This window comes from Argentina silus (assembly GCF_951799395.1).
Source record: "Argentina silus genome assembly, chromosome: 1".
In the NCBI taxonomy this organism is placed as follows: domain Eukaryota; kingdom Metazoa; phylum Chordata; class Actinopteri; order Argentiniformes; family Argentinidae; genus Argentina; species Argentina silus.
Window position 1 is genome coordinate 30,962,771 of NC_139655.1, and position 13,657 is coordinate 30,976,427.

At 42.3% G+C, this 13,657-nt stretch overlaps 1 protein-coding gene across 1 annotated transcript in view; it reads left to right on the top strand.

The window, feature by feature from the left end:
- The first annotated feature begins 10,315 nt into the window (after nt 1-10,315).
- The window catches only part of col25a1 (collagen type XXV alpha 1 chain), a 142,545-nt gene continuing 139,203 nt past the window's right edge, over nt 10,316-13,657 (top strand). Inside the window, exons 1-2 of the mRNA XM_083665343.1 lie at nt 10,316-10,384; nt 10,574-10,643. Coding sequence (XP_083521469.1) covers nt 10,331-10,384; nt 10,574-10,643 — 124 coding nt within the window. The 5' untranslated portion in view covers nt 10,316-10,330. The remainder of the gene's footprint in view (nt 10,385-10,573; nt 10,644-13,657) is intronic.

A 13,657-nucleotide genomic window follows, 5' to 3' on the forward strand; every position in this document is an offset into this window, starting at 1 on the left:
GGACCAGGTATGCGTGGTATGAGCTACCTGAATTGCCGCCTGACACGCAGGCTTGAATTCAGCTTAATCTCTATTAACACACCAAGCACAGGAATGTAAATGCCCCCCCCCCCCCCCCTCCCAAAAAAAAAAAAAGTATTTACCTGAGAAGGGAGAAAAAATGGAATTGTTTCCTCTCCGCCTCAGGGGCTAAATCACAGGGCTTAATAGCTCTGTGAGCAGCATACCTGCTCACGCTACTCATGAAAAGTCCAGTGTTCTTGGAAGGGGAACGAATCTGGGAGCCTCTTGTTGAACTTTGACCCTCAGCACCCACGAAGCACGACCGGAGCCCACAGGCACCCCAGAATGCCAAAAAACTGCAGATAATGCTCCTAGACATGAATAGCTTACATTCACAGTGGCTGGTGGTGCGTGGCCAAGCCACGTCCTCATGTTGCAAATGGTGTTTCTGTCATTGATGGACTTGTTTGGAGGGGCCATCAGTGGAGTTGTGAAAGCAATGCCCGAGAGCAAATGTATTTTTAGGGACTCGAGCTTAAATAGCATCTGCCTGATGTTTGCTCAACAAATCTCATAGGGGCTTTTCTGTATGGGAAAACAAATAAGAAGTTAGATACTGTGTAAGGAGCAAATTACAGTCTTTTTGCAAAGATTAAGTCCTTTTTCAAATGTGATGATAGGTTGCACTCTTAATGTCACTGTTTACACTTCCAGTGCTATCTGAGGCCCCTTCACATACTCCTTTCCAAGCGATAGCTTGTATGTGTATATGTTAGTTTCCTAATCAAAGATTAAAAGTAGATTATGAGACCAAGCATGGACGCTTTAACTCTTTCCCCTATTGAAATACCTTCTGGTTGACCCCAGTAATTACCCTGCTTTTTTCTATTGTTTTAGTCAAAGAGAGTGGATAGAAATTATGCCACAGACAGAACTCTCTTTGGGAAAACAGAAGGGACAGTTACTTGAAATTGATGTTGTTTTCAGATTCACACTGTTTAGCAAGTGTTTGAAGAGGCAATTCACACATTCAGTACATCTGTGTACCATGCAAATGCCAGGGGCTATTTTTTCAAAAAGCACATTTCTGCATTTTAGGAACCACTAAATTACTGAGGGCAAGCACATCCCTTCATGTCTTGCTATGCTGCCTTGTTGTACATTCCAATCCTTTGGCATGTCGTTTACCACCCATTGGTTGCTTCTCTCTTCTGTCCCTGATCGTCTTAACACACACTGGGAATTTGGCACCCAGTGTGCGTGTGTGTGTGTGTGTGTGTGTGTGTGTGTGTGTGTGTGTGTGTGTGTGTGCATGCGCGCATGTACAGTGTGTGTGTGTGTGTGTGTCTGTGTGTGTGTGTGTGTCTGTGTCTGTGTGTGTGATTGAGGGTCTGGGGAAAACGGAAGCTCCCGTTGCTGCCGGGCCACGGTGTCTCAAGAATGCCAAGCTTGCGGAGGGACGGTAACCTGTCTGTCAGCATGGATCGGTTTCAGCGCCACCGTTGCATTCCCGCCTGATGTGTCGTTTCTACCGCCGTGCTGTCCGAGGGCCTTGTGCCACATCCCTCAATCGCAAACACACAGTGTACCAGTGCCACACAACCTTCAAACCAGGGTTCATTCAGGGCATTAGGGTCAAGCACAAGCAAGGGGAACACACTGGACAAGATCAACAACCGCTTAGCAGATGTCAGCTAAGACAAATATAGTAATGTGGTGACACGTGTAGAGGTCAACAATGCAACCCACCCATGGCTTATTGTTATTGTCTTTGTTATATATATATAACAATATATAACAATATATATATATATAACAATATATATATATATATAAAACAAAGGGCTATCAGGACTATTTTACTTATCATAACCAGTTCAAACAATTGCTGGAGAGTATACATTTTGATACAATTCCTGAGCATCTATCGATTTATCAAGAGGCTATAACGTCTGCAAAGAAAAAACTGAGGAGTGGACAAAAGCCTTTTCCATGGCCAGGGTGCGATAGGGCCTATTGTTACAGTACAGCTTAAGCCCCGGCTAGGCTAGCTGGCAGGAGATGGGACAGCGGTAGTCGGGGGAGGACTAAACATCCCCCCAGATCAGTTTCATGTACAAGGATCGGTCAATAAGCACCCCAGCGCGGGGAACTAGAGCAGAAAAGAACAGTAGCCCAGTTCCAGCTCCCCTCTCCTCTCTTCTCTTCTCCTCACCCTGCTAGGAGCCAGATATAAATCATGGCTTTCATTGCCCGATTTGGACACTTCATCCCCTCAACTGTTCAACCTCTCTAATAGAACATTCTTTCTCTCTCTCTCTCTCTCTCTCTCTCTCTCTCTCTCTCTCGTTCGGGCACAAACAAACAAACACACACACACACACACACACACACACACACACACACACACACACACACACACACACACACACAAACAAAGCAGAATATTAAAATAGAATGTCTGTCTCTTTCTCACACAATTTTCTTTTTCTCTCTCTCTCTCTCTCTCTCTTATTCTCTTTTATTCGTTATCCCAAAACCTAGCTTTCAAACAGCTGTGCTTTCTAACTTGTTAAGCTCAAGCAGTACAATAAGGGATGAATGAGACATAACTGATCACCACTGTTGTAATATTCTGATGTGGATTGGATATTTGTTTAGAATGTGTTAGAAATAACAGATAAGCATCTGGTCAACAATATTGTGCAGGACACATTAAGTTATCAGTGTTCCGAAGAAAACACAACATTTCTGAACATTTAATTTAGTTTTTCAAAGCTTCTTTGATGGGTGGCTTCACAACAGTAGACCACACACTACTGTACATGCCACGCTAACCAGCGTGGTCTTTTCCAATGGAGCATCTTGTACTAGGCCATGGACCACTAACCAACAGAGACCACCTGGGCAGAGGCTTCCTTGGGTGAGCGTCCAAACACACTGTATGCACGACACTCTCCCTTGTATGTGGGTGTGTGTGCGTGCGTGAGACCTGTGGCCTTTTGATGGACAAGCTGGGCAAGCTCTCAGCTGCCATTCCGTTCCTTTTACGACCTCTCCCTTCCCTGCACTGCCATCTGAGTTTCTCTCCACTGTTTCATAGAGCTCAGGTACTGTTGTACGAGCCAGTGGAGTGTCCGTCCGCCAGGACGACTGCAAACTAAAACCGGGAGAAAAAGCAGAGAGCAAGGGCCCGCTTCCCACGTTGATTTTGGCTCCGGCCTGCCTTCAAAACTCAAGCTAACACATCCAAAACAAAGAGATTGTCTGTCTAGGTGCCCAAAAAGCTTACACACACATACTCACACACACATATACACGCTCACACACTGAGACATTAAAAATGTTTTTCTAATTCCTCCTAAGTGCCTATTTAAGCAGCTGTTTTCTGTAAACACTGGCTCGGACGGCAGAGCCTGGACATTTGGTTTTAGATCATTCTCAATTATATCATAATTACCAGGACTCTGTCTGGTTGTCAGCAACAGTGACCGAAAATATAGCTGCGAATAACTACCCCTTTGCCAGCACAAACAGCCGGCCCGCTAATCCTAGCATGGCTCGGTGAAAACGGCTTGCCGCCTCACAGGGGGCTGCCCTGTGATGGAATATTGTGAAAACACAGCAGGGTCATGCACAGCGCTGTTTTAACCACATGGTGATAGACCACTGTGGTCAGATCCATAGTTAAAGATGACATAGTTATCACCTCCCTCCTCTCTGAACGTCAGCAGAATTTCAGATGCACCCAACCTGTGGTTCATGTTGAATCTGGAGACCTCACTGCTCACTCCACAATGTTGTCCTCCATAATTAGTGCTTTGAACCAGGATTGAGGTCAACTCCATGTTTATTCAGGGGATTCATTGAATTTTAATCATTGAATTTCCTAGTATTTTGTATTCCTGTGTTACTTCCTGAATTGCATAAGCTCAAATGGAATTGACCCCAACCCCTGCTTTAAACAACACCATAGCTCCCAGTGCTGGTCCACATGTCACCCCAGTATGTAAAGTCATCTACATGTAGCACATCATTAGGGGGAGTGATTACTGTGTGTGGCATGACAGGGCACGTCGTTACCACTTTTAACCCCATGTAACCCCATAGAGTTGTGAATTAATTCTCATGTTTGATCCTCGCTGCAGAGACAGACAGCGGATGATAAACTTGCATGTTTGTTAACGAGCCAAGTCATTATGAAAGGATTACAGGATAACAGGTGTGTACAGTCCTGCTGCATGAGAACTCAGCTCTGCCTACGTTCGTTGTGATACATCCCTTTAAGCCCTTGGTTACTGAGATGAACACATACAGATACACTGTTTGTTTGAAGCCATTGTTCTTTGGAGTCAGTAATGGTTTTTTCAAGAGATGGGGAATTCTCGTCTAATTCATCTCCTCCAGTTTGGTCGGGAGGTACCACTATACACAATGTCCCTTTAAAGGTTTGTTAATAGGTTTATTCATAGTTTATAGGCTTTGAAGGATTAATTTGGACCCAGTGAATGTCACATATTTCACACCAGAGCACCAGACTGCACACAAATCGTCAATCACAACTCGCACATCTTCTTCTCTCTCACTATATCTGCAATTCAGTTTATAAGCAGGAACTGGAACTGGGTTGTAATTAGTTGTCCCTCAAATGAACTTCAATGGAATTGAATAAAGTAAGTGGGACTCTGTAAGTCTTAAGCTGACTTGACACATAGCTGTCTAACACCTCTTAGTGGCTAAACTTCAATCTCAAGTAATCAACAAACTTCAAAGATATGTTTAAAGTGTGACACAAGTTCTATACATAGCTAGATGTTACACCATTGTTTCAAGGGTGGATTTGCACTATTTTGCTGGGATTTATCTCTGACCTTACCCCAACTACCTCCTGATAAACACTATATGTTGTTCTGATGACATCCCATACTTTGTGAAACATGCTTGTTGGTGTTGTGTAATTCAAACGTAATGAAGAGGGATATGGATGGACACTCTGAAAAACGATGGCCCATAGTTTGTGACTTGTGTAAGACAGATCAATGGAACAGGTCAATACAAAACCAACTATATCAGATGTATCCTTGACCTCCACTTATATCAGATGTATCCTTGACCAAAGGCTGATCAGAGGTGAAAAGGTCAACATAGAGATAGTAGTAGTATGCCACTGAATTCAAACCTGAAGGACTATAGTTGGAAATTAGCCTGCTGGCCAAGTCTGGCACATTTATAGAAATGTTGATTAATGTGCATTAATCAACTGTAAAACTAAATGTAATAAAGTAAAGGAATTTCCATTTGCAGGTACCAGAGGTGAAATATATTGTATGTTGCAATTACCTAAATGCAATTACCCAATCCATAACTGTAAATGATGAAATAATAAGTTGCCGGTATATTTCTCCAACGTTGTTTCTCTGTTATTGTTGTCAGCTTGAAGCCCGGGCATATTCTTAGATGTCAATCAACACAACTCCAGATAAGAAAGAAATGTCCATTCTTTCCTTCTTTTAGTGTATGAGTGTAACCCAATGCTACTGATTCAGAGCAAGTATGTTCAGGATAAAAAAAGGAAGAAAAAACAACATCCCAATGGTAAAGCTATACCCATATTTGCTTTGAACAGATATTCTGATGACTGAACGGTTTTTGAGAGGATAATTTGAGTTGGACTGACGGTCGCTCCTGAAAAGGTACCTTTCCTGTCCAGCACTTGATGTTTAATATTTCCCTCCTTCACGAGTCCCCCTTTCCAGCTCTACAATTCAACCCACATTCCTCTATTCTCTTATCCGATTGTCTCCATTGCTTTGGGTTCCTTAAACCCACTTTCAAATTCTACCTTTTAGATCTGTCATTTGGACATGACATTTTGTAAGCTATTTTCATCTCTTTTATTCAAAGGTCATATAAAGAACCTAATTTATTTTGTGTCATTGAATTATATGAATGGTTTACAAATTGAAAATAAGTTTGAGAAATGGTCCAATGGCCCAAGGGTTCAGTCTCCATGTGTTGTGCTTACTGGTCAGTCGACTGTAACAGTATTTGACTTCTGTAAGACAGCAAAAGGAAGCTACGGTGCCAGGCCAGATGGAGGACAATGTTAGCCAAAGCATTCCATTTGACCAAAGACCCATCTCTCTCTTTCTCTCTCTCTCTCTCTCTCTCTCTCTCTCTCTCTCTCACACACACACACACACACACACACACACACACACACACACACACACACACACACACACACACACACTTCTCTGTCTCTGTCTCATTCTTCCTGTCTCTCTTTATGTAGCACCTCTGACTGTGTGTGATCCGGAGGTGTGACACTTTCCCAGTAGCCCACAGGTATCTGTTACCCAGCGGAGCATGTTGGCACGCTGCCCAAGGCCAGGCCCGTCTCTCTGGACACAATAGAAGATGGCGTGTGAGGATCTCCCTGCCCCATCCCTCCTGGTTCTGTTTTCACATGACCTGCCCACTGCTTGACACCACAGGAGGCAGACAGAGAGAGGGCTGTCATGAGAGGACACCTTTTCACACTGTCTGTCTATATGAAACGAGAGAGGCTGAAAAGCCATCTTTTCAGACTGCACCATGTCTCCTCCCCATTCCTGACCCTCCCATCCTGAGAGAGAGTACCTCAGATGAAATGTCCATGCTCTTGTGAGGAAGGTTTTAAAGCTATTGTGCTGTCAGGGTCATCACTACCAACCACTATAAACACTGAAATACTGTAACCATTATAGGGCCAGTTCCTAAGATAATGCATGTCTGACTCCACAATATCATGATGATATGCGTCATTGTTTTATTCCCACAAAAGGGGGTCTTAATCAGAGGCCTAAAAGCAGTGGTTCATACTTCTGATTATCTGACTCGAAATGCAGCAGCGCTATCTAGTGGCCAATATTAACCAAGTTTATCTGGGGAATAGAATTACAGTATAGGCAATGTTAGAGAGAAAGTCATATTTTATAAAACAATATATATATTTATTCACCCTTGATTACCACTAGTAGTTTCCCTTGCCATATGTTGGAGGTGTCACTGTCACCAATTATTTAAAAGAGAGGGATAGTGAGTCTCATTCAATTGTTTCTGTTTCATTGTGAAAAGTCGTAGTAGTAGTAGTAGTAGTGACTAGTAATGTGGTTGCGTTTGGTTTATATTAAGTCTTTTTTCAGTCTCTTTCAGTTCCATGTTTATAAATGATATATTCGGAGTGTACCAGCGGTCCTAACAGAAACAGAACCCTGCTTTGGCCCATAGGCCTCTGTCTCCCTCTAGTCGTAGGCATATGACAGCTCACCTTTGAATCTCATGGACCACAGGAGTGCATCTCTTAGTTTACTGCATGGAACTGCACGAGCATTAAGCAATACAATAATTATCAAAATGTTGATATCTTCATCAGGTATTGAGGCATAGCATGGTCAGCCCCCAAACTCCTGCCCGATCACTCCGTTCTTCCACCTCGGCTGGCCGCCTGGCACCGCCGCCTCTACGAGGATGCTGCGGTCACGGCTTTTCACTGTCTTGGCACCCCGGTGGTGGAACAAGCTTCCCACTACTGTCAGGACTACAGAGTCACTACCTATCTTCCGCCGGAGACTGAAGACCCATCTCTCACCCCCCACTACCCCCTGTACTGTTCCTCTTACTGTAAATAAATAAATAGTAATCCTTCCTTCTTCTAGCATTGTGACTGCCAATGGCCCCTGGTCCTAGCATATATTTTTTCTTATGATGACTGATGTATAGATGATTCACTTACTTTAGACAAACGTACTTGTTGTAAGTCGATTTGGATAAAGGCGTCTGCTAAATGTCAAAATGTAAATGTAAATGTAAATCTTCAACCACAATTCTGCAGTCCAAGAGAGAAAGGGGCACAGAACCCGTAAAGACTAAATAAGCATATATATTTGAACACTTGAAACATAAATAATTTGATCACAGTTGCATGATGCTCATATTTGTCAGAGATCATCAGATTTGTCCGCAGTCTGATTGATTGATCGATTGATTGATTGATACTTTGAAGTCGTTTTTGTTTGATTTATAATTCATACACAAGGGCTGATATCCTGTAGAAGAGTCATACCGATTTACTGTTATACAAATTAGATTTTTTTATTATTATTTATTTTTACATAGAAAAGCCACTAGATGCCACTGTTACGTTAGGCATAACACATTGCATGTCAAAAAGAATTATCCAGTCCAATACTTTAGTATTCATAACGTCTCATGAGAATCTCTGTGAAGCCAACCATTTTCCTATACAGAAGAAAAAATAATAATTGCAGTCGGAATTGAAGGGAGAGGGAGAGACATTGATACAGCACTTGAGCTACAACGAAAATTACTCTAAAAGGGGCAATCTGGGATTGGTGCGTCTATTTTGGGTCTTTTAAATCAATGATATAGACATTGATTCTTGAAGAATATAACTTATAAATGCCTAATGACCTTAATTCAACTGTCTTACTGAAATCAACATATAAGCGTGTTTACTCCATTGTTTGTAGCAAACACTATAGCTTCAAAACATGGTTGAAACTATCATTGTTTATCTCATGGATGGTCACTTCTTGGATCCATAGCTCCTTCTATTCATTTGAGAGTGGTTACGTTTCTCCAGCCCCATCCTTCAGCAAACAAAGTGACGGGGTGACTGCTTTATTATTGTTTGAATCCCAGATTTCCCCCATAAACATATATGGACACTGTTCTGAGAGAGCACTGACAACAATACAATAGCCCAAACTAGGATGCCCACAGTCAGTCAAATCAATAAATGTAGGCTTAATGTGAAATGCATGTGTGTATTGTCTGTGTGGCAACTTTTTGTTGACACTGAGTGACTTTATCTCTATACAAAACAATGCACGGTGGCCTACTTCTCGAAATCACAGTTCACATAAACACATGAAACATGAAAACCCAGTACACATAGAGAGGGTCGCTCTTTCCCACATGGCGCATGGCTGAGCGCTGGAAGGCATTGTTGCTACGCCAACTCTACATGGGGTTCTTCGGTCGAGTTTAAGCAATCAATCAATGCGGTATTTGCTCTAGAGTGTGGTATCTTCTTGTATTGTCTTACAGTAGGCTACACTGCAGCAAATGGTTGGATACGGCGTTCAATGCTGTTGCTTGATGAATAATAGAAAATCCATGTACTTCGAAAGCAGTCTAAACTGAATGTAGGCCTACTGTATGCTGTCCGCTCTCATACGAAAAGATGACCGTTGTGGCGTTACTCTGCGCTTTCACCACAGGTGCCGTTAATTTCATGTCATTACGCACTGGGTATCTGTATGCCCAAATTACAGAAAAATTAAAGTGCGTGCTTGCGTTATTGAGGTTATTCATCAATTTAAAGTAGGCTATATCTGTTTTGTTTGAATTCTTTAAAAAACGACCATTGCCTCTCGTGCGTAAAAGGTCTATTTCCACATCTGAGTTCAGTTCTATAGTCATGCGTTTTTTTTATTTGGCCTAGTTTGAAATCTGTGATATCTCTCAAAACTAGGACCCACTTGTCCAAAAACATACCGCCCGATCCCGCCTCAATGAATTCAGGTTGGATTTAGGAGCAGGAGAGGAGCGTGTCAATAAATTATGTTAATAAGACAAGACAGATTTGGAGGCGTGTTGCTTTAGGCTAATAACGAAAGGGAGTGTGCACTGTGGAAACGCATTTGCCCCTCAAGTGCGTTGTCTGCTATGCCTCTATAGTAAGCTACCCCAGTTTTACCTTTCTCGTTTTGACTGCCAGTAGCTTTCGGGTGGCGAGGATTATTCTGTCCAGCAGTGCAACAAGTTTGTAGGAGCAGCTACAAGCCGTGAAATCAGTCACAGGTTGCACTGCCTTGCAGCGACTCAGTGCGAGGGTCTTTGGTTGGAGGGCTCTCCTCTTCACACTGTCGCTTGGACCAGCGCTCACCTCACTGTTCGTTGACATCGCGTTGTCAGACACATATAAATAATATCGTTTCAGTGCCAGAATTTGAATATTGATTTGTCCGACTATACGTGCAGATTGCGTTCATTGGTGCATGGTTGAGAACTAGTAATGAAGGCAGCGGAGGCAAGGGGAGAAACTAAGTGCGCAGAGAAAATGGAGAGAGACGCAGCGTCTCATAAGCGGCAATATTGCCGCACAACTATCGTTAATGTTATCTCGTCCTTATTCTCTGTGGCGTCCCTCGCATTTTGCATACTATTGAGTTTGCAAACATCAGATATCAAGGACCGGGTCGTGGATTTGGAAACTGGACATGGCGAGCATATCTTCCACCGGGTTCCCGGCTTTTCCATGGATCAGTTTAATTCATTGATAGAAGAACGAGTGGATACACTTCTGTCACAGGTAAACTGTTAACGTGCACGTCTCTCTGGAATTGTGTTTGCCAAATAATGACTTCACCGCCAGATTAATTTATTGAACAATATTGCGGTAACACTTCCCCCTAGGAACGAATATAAATGTTATCTCGTTTGAACACTTTCATGTTTTTGAAGTTAACATTACACTGAAGTTTATTATTTGTTTTTACAGCGCTACTATGAAAATTTCGCAAAGATTCGGATTGCCCGGGAGGTCACACCTGAATGCAACTGTCCCCCAGGTAAGGGTGAATCCTTAAAAGTTTATAATGTTTCAATAGCCTACATGTCTGGGTCACAGTGAACGCTTTATTGATTTCACAACAGGTGATAGTGGACAGTTGGCATAAGCACATATATTAATGTATTTTGCCAAAAATAATGGGTAGGTTACATTGTGCGCAATAGACCCATTGAACTTTATTGACTTAAATTGCGCACTCCAAGTGCGCATGCGTATGTTGATTTCACATTGTACAATTGATACCTTTATTGTATGGATCAGTGTATTTGCGAACTCAGTAATCAGAATACTGTTAATTCCTTAGATATCCATTAATGGAAGGGTCAAACAATATTATCCTTCTATGTAGGCTTTAGTAATTTTGTGTAGCTGCACACTCCTATCATCTCATTTACAATGTTTGTTGTCTTATGGTGCAAATGGAATTTGCTCAAATGATGTGCCATAGCTCTGCATTTCAATTGCATGCAATTGGCATGCGTTAAATCGATAAATGCGCAATGCTTGACAAACATATTAGTTGTCCCTAATGCGCTTTGAGTCCGATGTATTCCTGTGTCTACCCTCGTGTGTTGATAGTTGAAGGGGAGTATGAAGGATGCGGACAGCTGAATCACCGCTACACCAAACAGAAAGAGCGGTATTTAACAGCTATACATAGAAGCGCTGAGAAGTTGTGTGACGAGTGGGCGGTGTAACTGCCCTCTACGCCTGCTCACTGCCCTCGCGTAGTTCACCCCCTGATACAGTCTGCCCTGCATCAGTCAGTCAGTCAGTCCGTCACACACACATGTGCTCACACAGCAGCTACACATGGATGATTGTGTTCATTTCCACCTATAGATAGTTAACAATAGTTAATTATGGCAATAGATTTGACCTGATATTTTTGTAAGATTATTTGCCACTGGTGGTCATATAGTTCATGAGAGAGGGCGATTGGCTATCCGAAGTGAGAAGAAAGACATATTCCTCTTGTCTGTGTCATGATAGGCATGGTCGTGGTTTTTATACTGAGTATACTCTACGCTGAGAAATCACCATTTTCCACCAGCAGATGGAAGCACTTATTCTTCGAATACTGATCAAAATCCAAATAATTTAAGATTATGTTTGTGTATTTGCCACAAATGTGAAAATGCCCTTGTTATGTTAATATATCGACCTACGTTTAGGCTTACCTTTACATAATCAATAGATTTACGCTCTGTACACCATTGTTTGTGTTCATTCTTTATTAATGGTAATCATTGTTCACCTTGCACAGTACAGCATGAGTGTTTGAAATGTGAAAGTGAATTGGGTTACACTGTCTCTGGCCCTTTCTTACTTGCAAGTATATTCTCTTTAACATCGCTGATTGATCAGCATTGTATCACACATTGAACAATGTTTTATTATTGTTTGCAATAACGTATACTAGCATATACTTCACGTTGATTGGAAAAAATGCAGTAATTGAAACCTGGAGGTCGCATATGTTTATATGAGTTGCATTGACCATTGTTGACAAATGTCCAAAGACAATAATCCTCATGGTCAAGCCCAATCAGAAGAATAGATGAGAGGGAAGATGAAAGAAGTCTGTCAATACAGGTGAAAAGAGATATCTTTGTACATAAAAAAAACACCCAAAAATAGTTTTCCTCTGAAATGACAACAATGGGTTAATCAATTGTGCATGATTCATAGCAGTGATATGTCGGAATTAACGAGCCATCAGTACTGGAAGTATAAACCATAATGGGCCTTTCACAATTATGTCAGTCTCTATTTTAAATCTCAATCATGTGTGTCCCATTCATCTCTGCCCATTTCTGTTTAGGGCAAAAATAAAGTAATGAAAACATTTCACACCAACTGAACCGAGTCACTGTGAAACCAAACGATTCTCTGAAGTTTTCCAGAAACTTGCAAAATGGCAAGCTCCCCCTCTCCGGGGTTCCTCAGTATTGAGGAAAGAAAACATTGCCATCCTTATCATTTGAATACATCAGTGTAGCTATATGTCAATGCTGTCAGGCTTGGTTTTGAGAGTATGGTACAGTACGGCACAGTATTTCACATTAAGGACTATAGTATTGCCAGCTTTCATCATACTTTTGTCATCACTGGCCTGTAGTGCTCCATTTTTAGGCCAAGTGTCTTCTTTCTCGGTCTGAATGGGTTCACTCATGGTAATCCCTGCTATAGTCAAAGAGACAGCCTGTGGCTCAGCTCTGGCCTTTTTCAGGAGTAACCATGATGTCTTTTTCACAGTCTTCATTTCATTACGCCAGAGTTGATGGAGCGGAAGCTTAGACAGGGAGATGGGCCGTAGCTTCAGGACATTCTCCAGGTCCGCCTCTCATTCAGGGAAGAGAGAGTAGGCTACACGCCATGCAGCCCCTAGATGTGCCATGAATCCCCTGCTACGAGGGGAGCTCTGCTTCGCTAGGTTTTTGGTGTTAGGCTGACTTATTTCTCAACAGCAATGTATTTCTTTGAGCACGGTTGGGCATCTTGGATTTCATGATGACAATATTGTTGATTACAGTTTTTTTTCCTTGTACCAGTTGTTTGTCCCAGCAGTGTTTTTGTTTTATAGCATGTTCTGTTTTATTTATATTTAGCGCTTGTGAGCCGCAGTGGCTAAGTCACGCCCCGTTAAGTGTGTCTATGAAGTGCGTCCCTCCAAAGTGTGTTAATTGTTTCAGTATTGACAACATCTTTTCTTTCTTTTCTTTTGTGTGTGTGCTCCCCTCCCCTGGGATCAGCATTCCAAGCTGGGCCTGTTGTTTAATGGGACCTTTAATAAAAACGTGCAGTCAGCAAGCAGCGGTGCTTTGCTCTTTCCTTGTGTACAACCCCCCCCCCCCCCCCCCCCCCGTCTCTCAACCCCCACCCTCCAACCCCCATTCAAGTTACGCTTCAAAAGTCTAGGCAGATAAACACAGGCCGAATGGGCTAGGGAAAAGAACAACAACATACAATATGGATGTGTGGTGTGTGACTTTGATTTAGGTAGAGGCT